Source organism: Anas acuta, chromosome 7, assembly GCF_963932015.1.
Source record: "Anas acuta chromosome 7, bAnaAcu1.1, whole genome shotgun sequence".
Taxonomy (NCBI): Eukaryota; Metazoa; Chordata; class Aves; order Anseriformes; family Anatidae; genus Anas; species Anas acuta.
The window spans coordinates 31,315,356-31,337,334 of NC_088985.1; the positions used below are offsets into that span (position 1 = coordinate 31,315,356).

General features: G+C 41.4%; 1 protein-coding gene and 2 long non-coding RNA genes across 3 annotated transcripts; 1 reads left to right on the forward strand and 2 right to left on the reverse strand.

Annotated features, from left to right (window-relative positions):
• Nucleotides 1-2,749: 2,749 nt before the first annotated feature.
• Nucleotides 2,750-7,691, forward strand: KCNK18 (potassium two pore domain channel subfamily K member 18). Its single transcript, XM_068688955.1, has 3 exons — nt 2,750-2,966; nt 3,721-3,867; nt 6,722-7,691. The coding sequence occupies exons 1-3, from the start codon at nt 2,750-2,752 to the stop codon at nt 7,534-7,536; spliced, it is 1,179 nt and encodes a 392-aa protein (XP_068545056.1). The 3' UTR covers nt 7,537-7,691.
• Nucleotides 4,033-5,345, reverse strand: LOC137859635 (uncharacterized). The gene is made up of 2 exons (XR_011098425.1): nt 5,167-5,345; nt 4,033-4,940 (listed from the first exon to the last, which is right to left on the reverse strand). It is a non-coding gene; the product is annotated as an uncharacterized lncRNA (long non-coding RNA).
• Nucleotides 7,692-13,771: 6,080 nt separating the features above from the next.
• On the reverse strand, nt 13,772-17,407 carry LOC137859724 (uncharacterized). Its single transcript, XR_011098493.1, has 3 exons — nt 17,270-17,407; nt 15,765-16,265; nt 13,772-14,674 (listed from the first exon to the last, which is right to left on the reverse strand). It is a non-coding gene; the product is annotated as an uncharacterized lncRNA (long non-coding RNA).
• Nucleotides 17,408-21,979: the final 4,572 nt, after the last annotated feature.

Genomic DNA, 21,979 nt, shown 5'->3' on the forward strand with positions numbered 1-21,979 from the left:
AGAAATAAAAACAGCAGGTCTGTGACAACGTGCTAGGTGTCTCGATGCCTGATGAGCTTTATCAATTACTGAAAACTTTCTCACTGCACAAACAATGACCTTCCTCGTTTAACCTCTGTAATCCAAGAAAATCAGATACAGTATGAATTATAATGTGTGTGTGTTTGTACAGGAATAATTAAACCTTACAGCTGTGGTCACAAACTTTCCTTTCAAGCAGCACCTTCAGAACACCCACATTTGCCCTAATCAAAGTAATGGAAGTTAGGAAAAGTGCAGGTTTGCTGTCCATTAACAAGGATAGGAAATGCATATTGCAAAAATCTCTCAATACAAGTAACAGTAACTCAATTTGGAATAACTTGTGGTTAGTGGGATTTGCTTTTAAGCAACTGAGTTCTAATATGTAATACAGCAATAGTGGGAAATGGTTCAGATTAAGCAAATAATGTAAGAATCATTTCAAAATGTATTTTTATTAAATTTTCTTGTTGTGACAAGCTTGGATTCTGATGTTGCAAATGGCTGAGAAGCTCCTGGGAATTGCTCAGTACTTTGCAATCCTACCATGTATAGGAGGAGGCCAAGAAGTTTTTAAAGCACTTTGGAAGAAAGAGGCTTATTTTTGAGATGCAGATGAAAAAACTCCACAGGACAAATTGTGTCAGAATTGCCATTCTGGGCAGTGAGAGCCTTTTTTATAAGGAGACATAAATGTGAGTATACTTCCTCAGACATAGGGCCCATTCAGCCCAGTGTCCCAGTTCACATTCCCAGCTCCCGATTATTTTTAATTCAGGGGGTTGCTGAACCCAGTTAGGTTTGCCTCTTTAGTAACATTGGATGACTGTGCTTCTAAATTTCTCTCCACCCTCTTCTTTAATGTACATAAACCCCAAATCCTTTGGAGTTTTCCAGCTAGGTGAAAATCATCCGTTTTTATTTGTTTTGAACCGTTGTTTCTACTTGCTTTATTTGATGGTCTCTAATTCTGGTCCTAAAAGAGCTAATCCCTTACCCGCTCTCTCCAGACCACCCACAAGTTTGAAGACTGCTGCTACATATCCCTCAGTTTTTTGTTTGTTTGTTTGTGTTCTTTTTTTTCTTCATTCTTTGTTTGTTTTTATTTGGTTTTACTCAAGGGTCAAAGACACTGCTTGGTCATTCCTCATAAAACCTGTCCATACTTTCAATCGTGCTCATCGCTGTTTGAAATTTCTCCAGTTTTAAGAAGCCCTTTCTGAGACCAAGAGACTTTGTCAAAACATCTGTAGAAATCCAAGTAACCTCTGCCAACTTGTACATCACTGTTGCCCACTGTGTATAAAACTTTACCAGCGAAGCCAGCCTTGTCCTTCCAGCATGGGGTACCCTGCCCACCACCACCTCGCTCTGTCACCCGCCCCACTGACTGCTCTGTGTCCCTTGTTCCCCTGGCCATGGCACCAAATCTGAGCACACTGTCTTGAAGTCCAGCCTCCCAGAAAGTCCTGTTGCTTTTCATTAAGTATCAACGTTAACAGTTTTCAACCCTGTGTTTCAGGACAGTGAAAAAAAAAAAATGCAATAAGAGGATTTATGAAGGTGTTGTAAAAAAAAAAAGCACTACTGGGTCAAATAATCAGAAAACCAGAAAAGTAGCAAGTACAGAGGCTTATTTTTGTCTTAGCCCTGAAAGCCTCTTTTCTGTAGTGGAGGCTGCCATACTAACAAGCATGTGATATCTTGTGATCCAATTTGCTGAGAGTTTGACCCAGAAGAAATCACAACAACCATGTAGTATTTCTTCATAGTGTGGAAGTTTAGCTTGCAAATATCTCACTAGGTCTTGGCTGGGCAAGGCTGTCTCCATTTTTAATTAAATATTTAACAGCTTTTTCAGTAAAGTCCAACTCCCCTTACCACCTCTATTAGAATTATCAAGGGCAGTGATGCTGTTCATTGCTCTAAGTGTTTTAGAGTGATGGATGAAAGGAAAAAAACTTTTTAATGTTGGATACAGTTTGAAAGGATCACTTAACCCTGAACTGAATGTCAGTTCTTACTTACCAAGGTGAGTGGGAAATTGAATTAATGGGAAGATTTTAATTGCATGAGAACTGAACAAAAACTTTCTTAGCTCTCTTTTTTCTTTTCTCCTTTTTTTTTTTTTTTTTTTTTTTTGAGAAAGATCCTTAAAATTCAGAAGACTCCCCCTGCAAATCTTACATGGTATAAGAAGAGGTTCTTAAGCCATCTGACAGATAATGTAATTGTTCTGTGCTCTGCCCAGAGGCAACAGCAATCAGCACCCACTCCCTTTTTTAGATTAATTTTAAATTTCCATATTCACTTCTGGGAGAAATCTTTATAGAAATCTGTCACTCACAGTGTGCATTTTTCCTCTGAGGAGCTGGAAATACGTGTCTTCTGTACCTGTGAGAAACTGTAGTTCAGAAAAGGAAACCTTAAAAATGAGTTGGCCCTATGAGAGACCCATGGGAGCTGGTGATCCACATGCATTGTAGCAGTGTCTGGGCAGTAGTAGTTCAGGGATACAGGGGCATATTGTCAACTGAGAAATATTTCAAAGCTTGATGAGTTGTGCTCCTTTTCCATTGGGACCGTAGTGCAATCTTCACTTATAAGACATGTGATCTGAAAGCCTGAGGCAGAACAATCCCTGTTTTCACGGGAGAAGCTTTTCTAGCTTTCACATCCTCCTCCTTGTCTCTAAAAGCTAAAAAAAAAAAAAAAAAAAGAGCTTAGGATGGCATCAACATCACAGCCTCTGCGAGGTAAAAGGGCATGCAAAAAAATATTTTGGGCAGTATTTCCACATGCCTGCTTCATTCTGTCTCTCGTGATCTATGCTTTTCTTGGGGCTCTCATGTTTTCCCACATTGAAGGTAACCGGAAGGTAAATTTAAGTGAAGAATATAGAAATTTTCTGCAGAAACTGTGGTACATCTCCAGAAATTTAACAGGTATGTACCAGAATAGCAAAATAACTTAATTGTACACAGAGTTACTCCTTTGCTTTCTGAATGAGATTTTTGGCTTCTGAAGACATTCTTCAAAGTAATAACAGCTGAGCCTGAAAATGGGATTTCCTCTGTGCTTAGCTGATGACTGCTGTTGCCTGCTTCTCTTCTCTTCCTTAACTGTGATTTTGACTGTAAGCTTCCTTGGTCCCTCAGCCCCTGCCTGTGAATGCTTAAAAGACTTTTTGTGATGTGCTTGTGTTGTCCCTTTTCGCCCTAGTTCCCTAAGGTCCCGGAGCAGCTGAGATTTCCGTGCTGTTTCCCTCTGCCTGCTGGGGGGCTGGGTTCTCTGTCTCAGAAAGTCTCTCCCTGCTCCCTTGTCCCAGCTCCAAGCATCCCTGCCTGGGCATCCCTCTGGCGATGGGATGCTCAATGCAGGCAGGTGTGGTGCTGTTCCCCAGACCCACTTGTGCTGGTGGAGGGGTAGAGTGGAGGAGATGGGCTTGAAACCCTCCTGGATCTGTGATGGGGTTCATACGTGGGCTTGGACTTTTGCTTGGGAAGCTGTGCTAGCACAACGAGCCAGTGGACACACTTGATTTTTTCAATGGGGTGTGTGAGGTGAATCTTTTTATCTTCTAAAGGACTAGGAGAAAATGCTTAGCTGGAGTAAAATTCCCTGGGATAATAAACTTAGGCTGCTCCCTGACTGGGGGTCTGCAAACTCTCAGTGCATCTTCTGCTGTTACTGTAACAGATAACATGACGGAAAATGAGGAGTCATTTAAAAAAGAAATCCACACACTGCTCAACACAGCTAAACGAGACTGGTTTGTCAATCCAAAAGATATATGGAATTTCTTTGGGTCTCTCTTCTTCTGCTGCACAGTATTCACCACTGTGGGTAAGTCTGGAGGTAAAGTAACACCTACAGAACCAAATGCCACACTGATTTCTCTAATGTATTTCTTCTAGGGAATTCGATTAAAAATAATAATAATAATAAAGAAAAAGAACCTCCAAATCTTCCTGAATTTTTCTCCTGAGTGTTGATAATGGGTCTGCAAGGGGTGCTGCAAACATGTGTGGCATAGGTGTAGCTGAGCCCCAGGGACAAGTCAGAATTTAGGCAGTAACGATGGTATGTGCTGATTAGCAGCAGCATTGCATGCATACTGTAGCACATGCTCATATATGACATATGCACAGAACTATTATATTGAAATGAAAGAAAGCTCAATTTTTCAATCAAACCTTATTCCTGCCGCTATTATGTGCTATGCTGGGTAATGTTTTCTTTACTGAAAGAGCCAATTCATTATGCGTATATTGTTTTTAAATTGCTTCCCTGTTGTTTATGTCTAACGCTGCTTTGTAAACCTCTGGATCTATAATTGACCGTGTTGTTGTTGTTCACAGTTCTCTGGGCTAACAGCACACAGCGCTGCTTAAATCACACCTCTGAAATTTTTCCTTCTGCCTTCATATTTCAAAGCATGACCTAGATCAAATACAAACATCTGTTACGGTTTTGGCTTGCACTGTATTGCTAAATACAACTCCTCATGCTTATTTCCAAAGTTACTCTTGTCCTTTTGCTAATCTTTCTTAAACGCTGGTGAATACAGACATTGTCTAAATATTTTGTCAGCATTAAGGCTGGATGATAAATAGTCCCACAGCATTGTATCAAATTGTAAAGACATTTCTCCACTGCATTAAGACATATTCAAGATCCCAGCACAGGTATGCAAAATAAAATCTTAATGCAAAATAAAACCTGATTATTCTACACAAGGAATAAGGAGAGGGTTAATGAGTTCACTGGAGCACATAGGGCTTGCTGGCTCAGTCACTGCAGAGGCTTGAACCTTGGTGTTTGACGACTTTGGTGGCTGCCTTCAAGCAGCGTACTGCAGTACAGCTGGCTCTCATAGAGTGTGCTTCACTCAGTGCTACACGCTGGAGTGCTTCTGTCTCGGGGAGATAATGGCACATGTTTTATTCCACAGGCATATTTGAATAGCTTAAGAGTTCAGACACATGCTGGAGATACAGGCTTGAATCTTCCTCCCAGTAAATATTTCTTAGTACAAACACAACAGCCAGGAACATTTTGAAGTACCTCTTACCAGAAAGCTTTGACTTCAAGAAACAGGTGGAAAACCATATTGTTGAAGACTTCTTGCCTAGAAATACTTACCCACCTCCATTTACATGGGACTGTAGAGATGTTTCCATACACACTGACCCAAGCGATCCATTTATTTCTAAAATTTCTAAACTACATTATATTTGGTCTTCATAGCAGTGAACATCAACACAGCATCTTCAGGTTTTGAGCTGAGTTTTGGGACCGGTGGGAAGCCTGGATTATTTCTTGTTAAGAGATGGCTGTTTCTATTGTGGTGGGTTTGTTATCTGCAGTATTAGGAATTGGTAAATCACTTCAGGTGAGAGTCCACCTGGCTCCCTTTAATTATCTAGCAGAAGTGAGCATCCGGGCTAGAGATCGGTGGTCAGAACTGCATGAGGTATTTCTAATGTATGAGAATTGAGAAGTCACTCCGTGCAATAACTACTAGAATTAATCTTCCCCAGTCATTTCAGCAGTGTTAGCATTCCCGATAAAACAGTGGGGAACAGAGTGACAGAGAATAGTCTGTCAGTGCCCAACAGCAAAGCAGGGGCCAAGGCTGGATTCACACCACTAGTGAATGGTTGGAGGATAGGAAGAAAACCACACTTCAGCTTCCCAGCTGATAACTTCACAGGCTGAGTACCTGACCTGGGAGGTCACCTATAAAAGAACAACGTGCTTGAAGGGGGAGAAGAAATGCTGTATGTCTTTCTGGAGGATGAGAAGAAAAATGGTTGTTAAACTAATAAAATCAATGTAATGCAGATGTTTTCTCCCACTGTAAGGGAAAAGCACTAATTTACAAACTGACATTCACATCCAACTGTTAGGGGAAGAGAAATTAAATGCCCAAGTTGAATTTAGGGAGAGGGCATATCTTCTTCTACCATTTTATGGATCACAAAGGCCGTGTGGTTGGTAGCACTTTCCTATGTGTTGTAATTGATATTTGTAAGCTTTAGTACTCTGGGATAAGCATGTATTTCCTCATGTGATAAACAGATGTTTCCTCACTTGATCCTTTGTTTTTCTGTGTACATGTAAGAGCCTCTGAGAACTATGAAGCCAGTACAAATAAAATGTCAATACAAGGCATGCCATTAGAGCTAGATCTGATGAACTAGCAACAATTTCAAATTACACTACTGCCTTACCATTCATGATAAGCAGTTTGGGCAAAGAAAAGCAAGACCTCTCCTGCTGTCCTCCCCTCTGGACCTTTCCTACCTTTCCAGGTAAGGAAGTCTTCCTGGTCTCCAGCAGGGCATGGACTGGACCCTGGTCATGGACTTGCTCCAAATTCTTGCTTCTTCTCCCTAAATGGCCTCTTGTTAAGAGTCAGGTAAGTCAAAGAGCCCACTCAAGTGTAGTTGGAAGAGTTAAGTCAACAGGACTTGCAAATTCCAAACCTCCACATGCCTGGAGAGGGCAGGTGCCTGCATCAGTAACCAGGCAGAAATTTGAACAGCTTCCAAGCAAAGCCCAAAAGGACTGTATGCTCTGGACTAAAAAACAGCTCGGTAAAATTGGTGTCAGTAAAAAGTCCAGTACAGGTGTAATAAATAACGTTCTCTCTCTCTCCCTTTCTCCCTTCTCTCTCTCTCTCTCTTTGTTCAAGGCTACGGCAATACCTATCCTGTAACAAGGACTGGAAAATATCTCTGCATGTTGTATGCTTTATTTGGCATCCCTTTGATGTTCTTGGTCCTGACAGACATGGGAGACATCCTTGCGACTGTCTTGTCCAAGTCTTACAACGAATTCAGAAAGCTACAGTCAAAACTTCTAGCCTTTAAACTCTGTTCTGGATCCACATGTAACAGAGGGGATAGAGTGCTGTCTAAAGCAGCTGCAAATGAACCCTTGAATATTGTGGAAATGCTGAAAAAACAGTCAGCTGTTAAAAGAAAGCCAGTCCAATATCGCAATGCCGAAATTTTTGAGCTGTTAATTGCCAGAGAAAATGAATACAAAAAGCCATCAAGAAGTAAAAGCATAGAGAGATGGAGCTCATGTCCTGAACTAGACAGGGGAAAAACAATGTCCAGAGTAATTGAGAATTTTGACAAAATAGGAAAAGAGTTAGAAAAATTAGATGTGCCCATAGTGTTAATGGTGCTGGTTATCTTTGTGTACATCTCCTGTGCAGCTGCCATTCTTCCAAACTGGGAAACCAGTTTGGATTTTCAGGAAGCCTTTTATTTCTGCTTTATCACCTTGACAACTATTGGGTTTGGAGATACACAACTGGAACATCCCAAGTTTTTCTTGTTTTTCTCCCTCTATATTATTATCGGAATGGAAATTGTCTTCATTGCTTTTAAGCTGGGCCAGGACCGCTTAATTGTCTTATACAAAAAGGTGATTTCATTTTGTGGAGAGAAAAAGATGCCATCAAAGAAGGTATATCCAAAGAAGTTATATCCAAAATAGGCATAGTCATTCCTCCCTCACTCATGCATTTGTCACTGCAATATGATGAAACTGTTCCTGCGCATTTCTACTCCCTGCCTTGGGCTTGCAGGAGGCACATTTTCTTCTGATTTCCTGTGCAAATCTGCTGTAAACTGGTTGGGTGCCTCAGGAGACTCTTGGTGTAGGCATCTCCAGGGAGTACTTTCCCACAAGGGTCCCATCTCCTAAATAATAAAAGCAGATAATGCATGATGAAAGAGCAGAAAGCTCTCCCTGCCAGCGCTCCCCAGCACCTTTTGCAAAGCTCTGACTTTCATCAGGCTTCCTGTTCTCTCTCCCACAACAAGCCAACTGGGGATTTTTTTTTTAGCACTTCTCCATGCAGAGCCCAGATCCCTGTCTCATCCTGGCACCCTGCCTGCAGCCAGGGGCAGCTGGGTCATGGCTGTCAGTGCTGAACTGCGAGCACATGCTGTGGTAACAGGATTCATCATCAGAGAGAGCTGGGGAGAAGAAGTGTGAACCCAGCTGCTGGTCCGTCATGGTTGCTTCTGCGGGTCCCTTCACCCACTCACAGAAAGAGAAGTCTACCTATTTCTCTGGGATGTGGTAAGGATTCTGTAATGAAGCACAGAACTCTGGGAATAATTTTTTTCAAGATTTTGCTTATATCGTTCATGATTTGAATCAAGCTATCAACCATCATTTTTAATGTCAAAAAAATATAGACAGTCTATAAAAGAAACCACTGACTTTAACTAACTGCCTCTTAGCATGTAAATTATATGCATGCACACAGAATGTGAATGACATCGTTAGATATTACAGCATGCTTGATTGTGAGAGAATGTACATTGTTTTCCATAGCAAGTTTGCCATTCGAAGATGAGATGTTCAGAATATTTACATGACATCCTAACTCTGTTACAGTCACTGTGAACAGTAACATGTATTGTCCTTGTTGTCACTAATTAGCTGTGATTAAGAACTGGTGATATGCAATATATATATAATGAATGAGACTGTGTAGAAAAGTACATTATAAGGACAACAATAAAGAAGATAGCAGTTGGAAAAAACCCTGGTTAACTTTTTTAATGTTTGCCCTGACTTTGACATCGTGTACAAAGTCCTTCCGTTCAGACTACACTCATATTACCTCATTTTATGTCTTTGGATTAAAATCAGCGTAGGACTTTGGACCTGCGCCAAAGTTCTCAGAAATCAATGAGAAGTTTCATATTATTTAATGGGCTTTGGATCAGAGGACTGCACTTCCTGCTCCCCGGGGTTTTTCCTTGTGATACATCTAACACTGCCAGCATCAGTAAGAACTGGTCTTTGTGTCAAAGGACTAGTCTCTCCCATATCAGCGAGATCTCTTTCATGCCAAAGAATTAATCCAGAATCTGGCCCCTAAAGATTTCTCATAGATGCCATACCTTCATACCATCACATTTACTTTAAGGACTTACGGAAGTTTGGCTGGACTTGCAAAAAGGGTCATGAATAAAATCATTCTCGTTATGGCCAAGGGATGGCAGTAAACTGCTTTACTTAACACAGAACATGTCACTTGTGGGGGATAAGAGACTATTTTATAGAAGTAGAGAGAACAAATCACATCACCACGGCCCTCTGTAAGATCATGATGTTCCTGCCTCTCGAATACAATGTGCAGCTCTGGTCCTTCACCTCCCAAAGGGTATAGGAAAATTAGAAAAAGTCCATAGGCCAGGGAAAGGGATGAACAAAGATATGGGACAACTTCCTTATGAGAGGTGTAGAGTAGCTCTCTAGTCTGGAAAGAGGTGAGGAAGCACAAGAGAAGTGTGCAACACTCCGAACAAAGAGGGCATGGAGGAGGGAAATAGGGAATGACTGAAAGATTATTATACATCTTTCATTATGAGATCTAGGGTTGCCAAACGAACCTAGCACATGGCAAGTTTAAGAAAAGAAACAAAAAGAGAAGTAAATGGCACTTCACACAACATATAATTAAGCCATAGATATTACTTGTCATGAGAGGATGTGGCAATTAAATGTTCTCATTAGATCAATGGGAGATGGAGCAAATTCATGAAAGAATAACTTCAAAAACTATTAAATACAAAGATAACACTTCTAGCTCAATAATATCTGAGACCCAAACTGGCAGAGTCTGAAGAAATATCTCTACAGCCTTTTCTGTCCTTCTGTTCTTCCTCTGTGACCTGGTATCTCTGAGATAGATATTGGGCTTCTTGGTTGTGTTTTGACCTAATTTCAGTGCCTGCAGTGCATTGAAGTGGATTGTTATTTACCCCACAACATATTCAGTAAGTATATTTTCTGGAGTTTCACATAAGTGTGTGAGGTAGATAAATCAGTTCCCAAGAGTTTCTGAACAAACGCCCTCTGTTTATGCAAAGCATGTCACAAAAAAAAAATGTGATTTAGGCAATCCAAGACAACCAACCTGCAGCAAACATAACATGGTCATTTGTCCTATGTCAGGGACCTAAAGAAGGGTGGAGAGCTGAACACACACCCAAAAGTCAGGCATTAAAAGGTATTGATGTTGTCTTTGCAGGTGCAACGAAACATTGCTCCCACACAACCAGGAATATCTGTCCCTAATTTTCTTTCTATCAGAGTCAGAAAGCAGATTCCCAGATGACAGAGTATGCAGCAGCATTGTGCTGACATTGATAGCACCAGATCAGTCTGTTTAGCTCTGAATCTAGCTCAGTAAATAAAGCAACAGAGTTAATGAAAATGAGACAAAGTAGTGAGCAGTGGCTCATTTAGTGAGCCTCAGGCATAAATATTTATGAGTTGACTGCTCTTATCATGGTCTGAATTCCACAAGAATTCACAGTCTTTTCCACAATAAGTTATTTTTTTGAACATGGAAATCAGCTTGGCTTGCATCAAAGCAATACAAAATACTGCTTTTCATAATAAGTTTTTCCACCACGTGCCACATGAGATGGTGGATTAGTAGTGAAGGGCTTCATGGAAGGACTTTTCTATCAGGAAAGACGTGACTGATGGGGAAAGAGTTGCTTGATGTATAACCCACAAAGGATATAAGTTATTACAAGCCCAGCTGGAGAGCTTCACAGATCAAATGCACTTGGTGCTGAAGGATGCTGGATCAATCACTCCTGATTGGGCCAAGATGGCAGCTGTCACGAGCACTTAGGAGAGAAAAGGAGGGCATTCCTGGTGTGGGGATTGTAGAGGGAGGGATGGAGGAATGAGTGGAAGAAGCAGAAAACTTTTGGGCAGAAGGGTTGGAGGGAGAAAATGACAGCAAAGGTAGAAGGAGCCATTTTCTGTATAGCCATGAGTATGATGAAAAGGTGCCTGAGAAGTACTGAAAATACAGTGGTGGCCTGGGGAACATTTGTGCATGGTCCAAGATCTTTTTGAAGATCAGCATGGTTGGCACAGTATTTGGAGGACAAGTCTCATCACCCACAGCCACAGGGAGGAGAGGATTTCGTGCAAGGAAGCCTCTTGAGAGGGAAAACAGCAGCAGAAGGAAGATGCAGGGACTGAATCAAAAAGCTATCAATGAAACCACCAGAAATATTCCCCTTCTTTTTTTTTGCTTGTTCATTTAAAGAACAGTAAGCCATTCAGAAGCATCTCTCACATGAGCAATATGCCTGAGGACTCAGGAAATTCTTCATGGGATGGAGGACTTGTCATCTGTGAGCCAGTAGTTCAGATGTGGTCCAGATTTTAGTGGGCTAAACGTTAATAACATCTGATAGCACTTTGATGGCCTTTATGCTTTTTCAACTCGTTCCAGGTGGAGATGCACCCACATCACACAAACACTCTCATATAATGAACGCTAATAGCATGCGTGACGGCAGCCTCAGCAGAGGCAAAGGCTGAGACTCCAGCTGAGAGGAGTCCCTGCAGTCCCCTTTGCTTCCAGGTTCCCAGCATACCTTGTGATCCTCATTTCCAGACCCCAGGGTGCATCAAACATAGCATGTGTGGCTGTTGCATGCAATATGAGTGTTCTCTGAGTCCAGAGTGATGGGTCTCATTCTTTTCCTGGGTTTTCACAAACTGAGTATTTTTTATTTTTTTCTTATTTTTTCTTATTATATTTTCTTATCTTTTATTTCTTACATTTTCTTATATCTTCTTGTATTTTCTTATTATTATTTTTATTATGTTATTACTATAATTATTATTATTATTTATAAAAAGCACCTAAATTAAGTATTTAATTAGGCTATCCTTCCCTTTCTTCCTTACCTGTCACACACATACATGGTAAGAAACCTGTTTCTCAAGCCATCCCGAGTGATATCCTGCGTTACACACAGAGCAAGGGGGATCAAGTTGCACCGGATAAATTTCAATTACATTTGTTAAAGTGCATCAGCACAGATGGTGACAGAAATACTAGGAATTTGCTCCATCACTCATAGCAAGTAATAGCTGCTCAGAGACAACAGCCCTCTCATATATCAGGCCAATATTTTTGGGATAGGGGCCCAAGGTCTAAGTGCAAAGCTTCATGGACAATGAAGTCCGTGAGTGCATTACGTGTGCGTGCCAATAGCTGGCTGCCTGCACGTGGTACTCGTTAAGGAGTTTTGGGAAGTGCTTGGACAAATGTTAGTTGGCATGTGCACTCACAGCTTGGCATGTGAACTTGAGCCTTTTTTTTTTTTTTGTTAAAAATTCGGTCTCTCAGAAGATAAAATCTAGTTCTTTTGAGGTTAGTTCAGTCTGTTTCAGGCTTGTGTATGAGGCACAAAACTTTATGTCTACACGTTTTCAGGTTGTATCAAAGTCCAGAGGAAATGGAAGGAAATCGGCAAGCAAATGAGGAGAAACAAAGCAAGAAGGAAAGAGCAGAGAGGTTTGACAGTGAAATGGAAAGAGTAGAGATGTTCGACAATGAAAAATAAATTGCTGTGTTAAGCATCTAGTGATGAGAAATCAAGGTAATGATGTTGTCTAACAACACTCAATACATTATCTGCTTCCACAGGTCCTGTGTGAACAGGAAAACATAAAGGGAAGATACCACAAATCAGCATACAGAATTGCCATATATATATCTATATATATATATAGATATATATATATATAAAAGCACTGCTGTGCTGGAAGGGAGTTGTTTGACCTGCCCTACAATGCAAGACTGTCATCGTGCTCTCTGATCAGTGCCTGGGAGGGGAAATCTGCCTGTTTGCTTTTTTTTTATTTGTCACATGTGACAAAAAGTTTGAGAAGCAGGCAAGGTTTGGGGGCTGGGTCTCTGACTGTAGGTATAGGGCACTCTTGTTCCACAATTTTGCCACTTATACTTTTCTTGTGGCAAGGAATAAAAGCTGTTGTCAGTAAAAGAATTTAGGAGTTTGGGGCTTTCAGCATGCAGTTAGGGGGAGGCATCCTGCCCACCAGCCTGACATTACACTTGTTTTTAGGCTGTCATTCTCTCATCTGCCAGTCTGCAGTCACAGGAGAGCACTGAATAGTCCTCACTGATGTTTAATGGATAGCTTTCCAAATGGACTCGCCAGCCAAAAGCACAGGGCTGCTCAGTTTCCTGGAGAACGAGACTGGCTGATGCCTGCATGAAAACTTCTGCTGACATTTAAACGAATGTTGAGGTAAATACATGTTTTGAATTTTTTTGTTGGGCAAATGTCATAGCAGCATTTTCACAAAATGTTTTCAAAGCAAGCCTGAATGTGTAGGAAGACTTTGGGCTCAATTGCTTAATGCTGATGGACAAAAGAGGGCTTTAAAAAAGGTTTTAGCAATTTTATCTTTAATATCTCCCTGGGATGAGTCCTTCACCTGAGTAAGGACAGAAGGACCTGAAAGAATAAAGCTCCTTGTGACCCCCCTGCGCTGTTTCTGTAGCTCCAGCTTCTTACACAGACATGGTGACACATTGTGACATTCTGCTGGTGAAATGGCACCGTCTTTCTCCAGGTTTGAGACCATATTCTTCAGTCTTTCCCAGGAGAAGAGCTGCTATAATCTACAAATTAATACATGGCATTATAGTTAAAAGATGTTTCTCAAACACTTTAAATAGTCTTGAGATAGCTTTGTAGTTACTGGGAAGAATAAAAATAAAAATAAAAATAAAATAAAATAAAATAAAATAAAATAAAATAAAATAAAATAAAATAAAATAAAATAAAATAAAATAAAATAAAAATAAAATAAAATAAAATAAAATAAAATAAAATAAAATAAAATAAAATAAAATAAAATAAAATAAAATAAAATAATATATATATAAAAAAGACGGTTTATGAACTTCTCTCAGAGTTTAAGAACAAGACATGATTTGCTGCACTAAGAAGTTAGATTTGCTGTCTGGGTCTGTAAAGAAAAAGTGTGTGCTTGTGCAGTGGTTTGGCCACTGGCAGCACTGCTTTTCAATCTGCTGTGCAACAGAGTTCATGCTGCTAAGTGGTTTTTACAGCAATTTGCTTTGCTGATGAAACAAATAAACTTTGTGCTTAAAGAGATTAAGGACTGGTATGTAGACATGTTTTTACTTTATAGAAAAGCTACTTCTAAATGCTACCTAAGCAGCAGAGGGCTGAGTTCTGATCTTGTGGAAATCCATGGCAAAGCTCACAGTACCTTTAGTGAAAGATTTGGAAACAAGGGACAAATAGAGTATGTGTTGCCATTAATCCCTCTGATCCTGGTTTTAGAAGAGCTGTTTCATGCCTAAACTGCCATCTCATGGAAAGCTTTTTATACACAAACCAGCTAAACTGCTGGCAGTTGTTGCTTGCTCTTCTTGTACTCATCGAGGGGTGGCATTTTTCTTCCCTGCCAGCAGTGATCCACAGTCAGGATGTGATCACAGATGCCTCAAACAAGCAAACATCTCGTTGAAATAAACCCAAGTTTTCTTGGTCAAAAATAGAAAAACATTAAGACGTATTTTATCCCTCCATCAAGCACTGTTGTGGTTAGCAATTATTTTTCCTGTGGCCATGTTTTGTCATTGTATTTTGGCAGAGCTCCCTGTCTCAGCTCCCATCAGTGTCCCAACGTGCCCTCAGTTCCTCAGGCATTCCTGGGACATGGGACATGGGTCCAGGGGCAGACATTCACTTCATCCTTAGAGAAGCATTTCCTCTGTCAGCCTCATCCTCCACTAAAAGAGAATAGGGAAACAGAAGCACAAATATTAACAATGCCATAAACATAGCAATTAAGGAAGTCATTAAACTCAATCTGCAGGCAATTTTAAAATAGATTTTAGGAATTATGTTCAAATAAACATTTTGCCCAACCCTAGAGCTTAATCTAAGCCCAGTGTTTTAAAAATCAGATACATGTATTTTTTTCATTTGCAAGCTTTTATTGATGGAAACATGAAATCAAGTCAGGAACTCTTCTCAGCATTTCTGTTATTTGGAAAAAGGTGTCATAGAAACAAACAAACAAAAACATTGGGGAGTCTGTTCCTGTAAAAACCTCCAGTCTCCTGCTCCAGATTTGAAGTGGTTGACTTCAGTAAAAGCTTCTTAGATCAAAAAAATTTCACTTGGTTTTTAGTCTGAATAGCATCATCAAGGAGCTATACAACCTCTCAGAATAGCTTAATTATAAGGCAGACAAAAGATCTGGGCCCTGGTTCTGATTTCACTTTCAGCAGTTTAAATCAGAAGCAGATCTGTCAAAGTCAGCAGAATCATTAAATTATTAAACCCAGCATGGGATTAGAGTCAGACTCCTTGAATTCTGTTAATAATTATTATTGCTGCTGTTTATTATTTTTATTATGGCAGTTCCTCAGAGCATCTTAGATAAGGACCTTAAGTTACCATCCGTTATCCAAGGTTTCTAGCCACACGCCTGCTGCAGCATGCATCCCTCATTGTAACCAAAGCAGACCTTATCACTTCCTGCCCGTGCTGGCTAGGCAAGAAAGAAAAAATCTTCATGGCTAGTTTACAAATATGTGTCACCGGGTGATTGAGTAGATCTGCGGAGCAGCTGCGGTGTATTTCAAAAAGGAAGAAACTCAGTGAAATAGGACCCGTGAATGCAGGAGCCTCATGCAATGCAGTGAAATTTCATGGCAAGTACGGGGTGTGCACTGCCCTGCTGTCCTGTTTCAGCTCAGCTACTTTACCCCACCAGCTGCAGTCCAGCTCATGGGCACTTGACCTGACCCATCGATCAGTCAGTGCCTGACCTCTCAATGCATTCGTTTTTTGAGTGCTGGTATTTATGAATACCTGTTGTCATCCCTGCATAAGCCTGCTAGGTCACTCCTCTGAATACTGGGAAAAGCATCAGTCTGTCAGTCTGCAATTGTTAATTTAGCATTCAGAAATGATCCAAATAGCTCTTGGTCAAGGTTCTTGCAGCTGGCTGGAAAGATGGGAAAGCAGGGTAATTAAACAGAGCAAGAATCTGAAAAACACAGAGTGAATAAGATGTATTTCCCCTCTCCAGAATGGAGAAAGTGAAATGTGATACACTTGCAAAATTGCAAATCATCAAGCACATTTTATGAAACTGGACCAGAGAGTATGTATGTAAAACAAGCACTTATGTAGAAGTTGTCATGGTCATATTATACATTACCAAATTTATGAGATTAATAGTAGGAGAATCGATGTCCTGAGGCCATGAGCATGGCTTGTTCATAGACAGGAGCTGCCTTGAAAACCAAGCTGGAACAGGTGCAGAAAGGAGATCAGTCAGGGGAGCAGCCACACTGAGATGCTTGTTATCTGGTGAGAGGAGATCAAGAGAGACTGACAGATCCTCAGGGGAGAAGGCATATTACAGTGCAGAGCCTGGCTGGTTTGCTCGCTGATACATTTGTCAAAATTGGGCAGGAGTATGCTGAATTGGGAGAGGCCTTTGCAGGTCTTTCATCTGAAGAAAATAGGGATGTCTTCTAATTATTTATCATTGTGCTATCCTTGTGGGTACACAATCCTTATCCATCTCTGTGGGAGATGGATTTCCCAGTCCCTAGTTTATAAACCCTTAGGACAGAGGTTGTGCTCTGTTGGTCCTGGCAATAGCGGTGAAGAGAAAAGAGCAGCTGGAGGTTACTGTCCAAGCTGAAGACAGCCCAGACTGTTTAGCAGGTCACGTGCCTAACTTATAAAATAAATAGACTCATATGTACTGAAAAGCAACCATCCTGAGTCCACACCTAACAACAATGAGTGAGGAACTATTTTTTTTCCAGTGTCAGCTCTGCTCTGGTACCACAGACCATGGATGGAAGCACACCACACCTGGGTAACTGACAAGGCTTGCAAAGCTCTCACTGTCTTCAAAGGAAAAACAAAATCCTTAAAAGTGACCCTATCCCTGAATAATGCCCCTCCCACCATTTTAGTTGCACTACCAAAGTCTTGGGAATGCCTTCCTGTGTTTCAAAGACAATGCCATCAAGGGAAGAGGGAAGTATTGACTCAGTATGGCCTATGGAGTCACGATCTTTAATTGCCCCTTTTCTCTGTAACTGTGTGTGCAGATTCCTGGTGACTCCCAGCTCTGTGCTGCCTCAGCACCCATTGCCACATTAATAGAGAAACTCATCAACTGCAAAATAGCACCCAGCAATAACAGTGTATTTCATATACAGCATAGGAGTAATGCTTTGTACTCCATGATTATATTTCTAAGCCTCCCTCAAAGATAAGAAATTGCCATTATTTTATGAAACAGGGAGAGGAGGGATCCAGAGGAGTGAAGAGGCATGCCTGAGGTCGCTCACCTGCAGAGCCTGGGTAGGCTGCCAGCTCTGGGCTCCCAGGCCTTCACCAGAGATACTTCATCTTGCAAAGCCTGTGTTTCACTCCTGCTTAGTGCTGAGCTCAGGGGATCTTAGCTAACATATCTGCTCCCAGCCCCAGTGGCTCTCCTGGTGCCAGGGCCTGTTGAATGATGATTTATTGCTGGGCACTGCCACATGCCTCTGCCAGGTCATGCTTTCCCTATCTCAGTACAGCTGAAGGCTTAGACTTTGGCTTGTGAAGCCTGAAGAAATAAGAAGAGTTAAAGGCTTGGAGGGATTCACCTATGTAAACACTTAAGAAAATACAAACAAAAGCTATCTTGGTTTGGATGATATTTTTCAGTATTATGGTTGGCACTGAAAAATAACACTAATGTACTTATGGAAAATGATCTTTTCCTTCTCTTCAACATATTTATTAGAAATATCCTTTACCTTCCATTCTTCACTCAGTAAAATCATCTCTTTCTCTAACATCACTTTCACTCCTCAACCCCCCTTTTCAGGAAAGCAAAGCTTTCCTTCATCAGCTACAAAACAAGGGTGTGTGATAATGATCATGGTCTGATCTCCATAATCTCAGCCCTTGAAAATGAGGTTGGAATACTTTCTTTTGTGTGTATGTGTGTGTGTGTGTTATAGTGGAAGAACCTTCCTTACCAATTTCTTTCGTATGGATTCTGGCTTTATTTTATTTTATTTTATTTTATTTTATTTTATTTTATTTTATTTTATTTTATTTTATTTTATTTTATTTTATTTTATTTTATTTTATTTCATTTCATTTCATTTCATTTCATTTCATTTCATTTTTATTTTTTCTTTTTTTTTGGGGGGGATGCATTTGTGAGTGTCTTTAATGATAATAATATATAATAAAAAGTGAGAAAAAAAAGAATTTATGATTCAGAACTTTTATTATACTAATGTAGGTAGGTATGCCTTTTGTATTTCCTATCTCCACGTACGGTTATATGCAACCACAGGTGCCTCCTCTGCATTTTTATCACCCAGGCTCTGCTTGCCGGTGACACGGGCTGCCTGCAGCATCTCAGCTCGGTCTGAGCAAGCCACTAGATGGTGCAAGCAGACCTCGTTCCTCGGAGGGGACGGCTGCCGGCAGATGGCACGGCTGAGAGCCGCGACCTGCAGGGGTGGCCCGAGTCAGATTTTCCATTTAACCTGGTCCCCACAGCCGTTTGACACCGCCTGGGGGCCTGGTGCTGCTCTGCTGTGCTTCATCTGCTTTGGGAACCAGGGAATGACCGGGAGAAGTCCGTGCCAAGCGAGAAGCACGATTCTCCATGTAGGAGCTGAGGCATGTGTAAGTGGGTGAAGGGTTCAGAAGGAGAAACAAACGAGTAATTTTTAGGAGGGAAAGAGTAGGAAAATGCTTAAACTTTATGTAGAGAAGCTATCTGTTCATAGTTTTAAAGCTAGAAGGGACCACAGGGATCCTTTAGTGTGATGCCCTTAATTAACCTATATAGAGAGAGAGTAGGTTTCAGGATGCTCCTCAATAAATTCTCATTTTACCCTTTATTTCAGCCAAAAATACCATTGAACCACATCTAGCATCCCAAATATGATCTCAAAGGCCACGTGAAGATGCACACCGAGGCACAGAGACTGGGGACAGAGGAGCAGAAGCCCCTCAGCCAGGCTCACCCGACCCCCTGAGATGTAACCATGTGGGGAGGCCCGGCTGTGCCAGCACTGCCAGTGTGGCCGGGCACGTTACTGGAAGCAGCTCTGACAGGAGCACATGATTCAGGACCGAGCCCTTTCTACTCTCTTTTTGATTTCACGTCCCTTCATCTGACTCACCTGAAGCAAATTACAGCCCTCCTTGGCTTCCTCTGCCCTCCTCCCTTGAAGGGTGGTAATAATACCTCTGCAGGCTGTGGCAAAGCCTAATCTGTTTGTTCAGCATGGGAAAAAAGCTTTAATTAATAGTGGGAGGGGGACCAGATTCTAATTTTTCATTGTTCTCAGTACTGATCTCTACAGGCCTTCTAGCATTAGAAAGTGAACATGCAAAATCTCAGGCAGAAAAACCTATCTTGATGCTTTTCTGCCACAAAGTACCAAAGAATCACAATGAAAACAAAAGGTTATATAAAAGGCAAAGCAAAACACCACTCATCACACTAAATCTACCCCAAACAGATGGAGTCCTGATCAGCACTACTTTTAATGCCTGAAACCACAAGAGATGATTCTGGGCACGCTTTCCACAGACCAGTTATACTAAGACCATGACTTGGTGTTGTGAGGTGCTAAGGATTGGCATCATGGTGCTTCAGGTCTTGCCCCTGCCTGGCCTTTTCCTCCCTTTTCCTCCCATCCTATTGCCCTTCCAGCCCCATGCTACAGCACATGTTTGTTGTGGCTCTCCTGTGCCATGACAGGTCAGGAACTGACCCCTGGGAGCCATACCCCAAATGCACGAGGCCTTTTTGCAGGCAGATGAGCTCCCCAATCCATTTCACAGCACCCTGAAGCAAGCAGCTGGGGGCTGGTATCACCACTGCGCACATCTGAATGTCACAGAGCAGCCTGGGGGCGAGGTCTATCATCTCCACCCAGATTTTACACTGAAACAGCATCCCAGAGATAGCCACCTCCTCAGTGCACACATGCCTTTTGTCTCCTTTGGAGTCCACAGCCTTTGTTGGAAGCCTCCAAACACCATTTTTTGCTGTAGGAGTTATCTCTGAAGCAAACTCAGCCATTTCTGTGCTACTGCAAGCAGTGATTTTCCTATTCTGCAGCCGGTCAATATTTGAATTGGCAAGAAGGTGGATGTTTCAAAGGCCAGATAATCTTTTGTTTGTTCTCTTCTAACCTTGCTGATACTCCACCCAGACTTCTGCTTAAATGTCACCAGTTTCTCTTATTATTACTATTTTTAGTGGAATTTAAGCTGCAACAGTAGAGGCCATGGGGCCTGAATCATTCCAGCTTATGGCAGCATGGCTGGCTATGACTGCAAAAGGCAGAGGGATATAACCACAGGAAATGTCAGCCCCACCATGACTAGCAATGACCTTAACCCCCTGCTCGGCTGCTGAACTTTCTCTGCCCTGACATACGCACATGGTGAAATACTATAGCTGGATAGCAATGGCAATAAATATATTGTGAATGGCTCCGTGGAAACTGGGGAGGAAAAGGGAAGATTAACCAGCAGAGACATGCTCCCAAGCCTCATCCCCAGAGCACAATGTGCAACCTTCCTGTGAGGAGTGGGGGCGAAGGAGCACGGATCAACACTGATGGCCCCGTGCTTCCTCTGTTGCCTGCCCCTGGGCATCTCGGTGCTACGTGTCTGAAGGGATTTCTCTGTTTTCTTGCTGAAGGGGAGGACAGGGCAGGTGCTGAGCTGAAGAGCAAACACAGCCATTGCCGTGCCCACCCTGTGCCCACCTGCCCTGCTGCCTGCTCCCTGCCCCAGTTGCAGCAGGGCAACCTATACCTTGCAGTGTGGACTGGCAGATTCGAGCAAGAGGAAACAGAAATGCATTTCACATGTGATGTGAGGTGGTGGCCATGAATATACTGGAAACGAGCATATCCAAATATTAATTTTGACATCTGCCCAAGGAGTGTTGCTTTCTTTATTAGAAAGGAATGACTGGAAATCACTCAAAAATACTTAAGAATCATGACAGATCACACAGATTATAATTTTGTTGAAATGCTTCTTTAATGTTTGGCAAATAATTTATTGTAGACAAACTCAAATGTCATAGATTTTAAAAAGAGGAGGATCTGTTCACTAATGGTGCTGTTTGATTATCAAAGTGCTGTGCTTTAAATAGTATCATATATCTATGTGCAATCCCTGGCAAGGCTTATATGACTCAGAAAGGGAATGATTAACATTTAAAAAATTCTCTATTTCTGCTTATTGTTCTTCTCTATATGCATCAAACCTGGTCCTCTTTCTGCATCTATGAGCTCTGTATATAGACCTGAGAAACGGGAACAGAAGCACGTTACCATTGTAATCAAATTACACTAAATCACGTAGAGGGGAGTTTGTAATGTCATCAGCCACTGGCACTGAATTACTTGTTTCATAAAGAAATTCAAATTAAGTACAATATGTGATGCATACAAAGCAAGTATGTTCTGTTTGTGCAGTATCCTCAAGCAGGAGCTCCACCTGCAGAATATCATTCCTGCTTTTATCAACACTTTAAATACAGCACTGCTAAATGGCTAATAGGAGTGCTGTTTGGACTCAGCAAGCTGTATTCAGTCTGCAGTGAAACAGACTGGTTGGGTCAGTGCTTTATAATAGAGGGGTGTTGCTAAAAGTAATGATAAACCCCAACTGATGTATTAATATCAGTATGGGGGTAGCGTGAAGAAACTCCAGTCAAGGACTGGAAGCCCTTTGCACTATACATTGCACAACTAAATAATATGAGGTAATGCCTGTCCCAAGTTACATATAACCTACATCAAACAGAAGAGAGGAAGGGAGAGATGCATTAAGGAGAAGGAGGGAAAAATGGTATAGTCAAATGATCAAGAGGCAGAAATTTCCATCTGCCAGCTCTCCATCTCTTTGCCAAGATTTTGAACTTATCATGGGCTGAGGAAGGACAACAATGTTTCTTTAAGGAAATTATTGGAGAATACTTTTGGTGTCAAAAATAATGTGAAAGAAAGCACAGA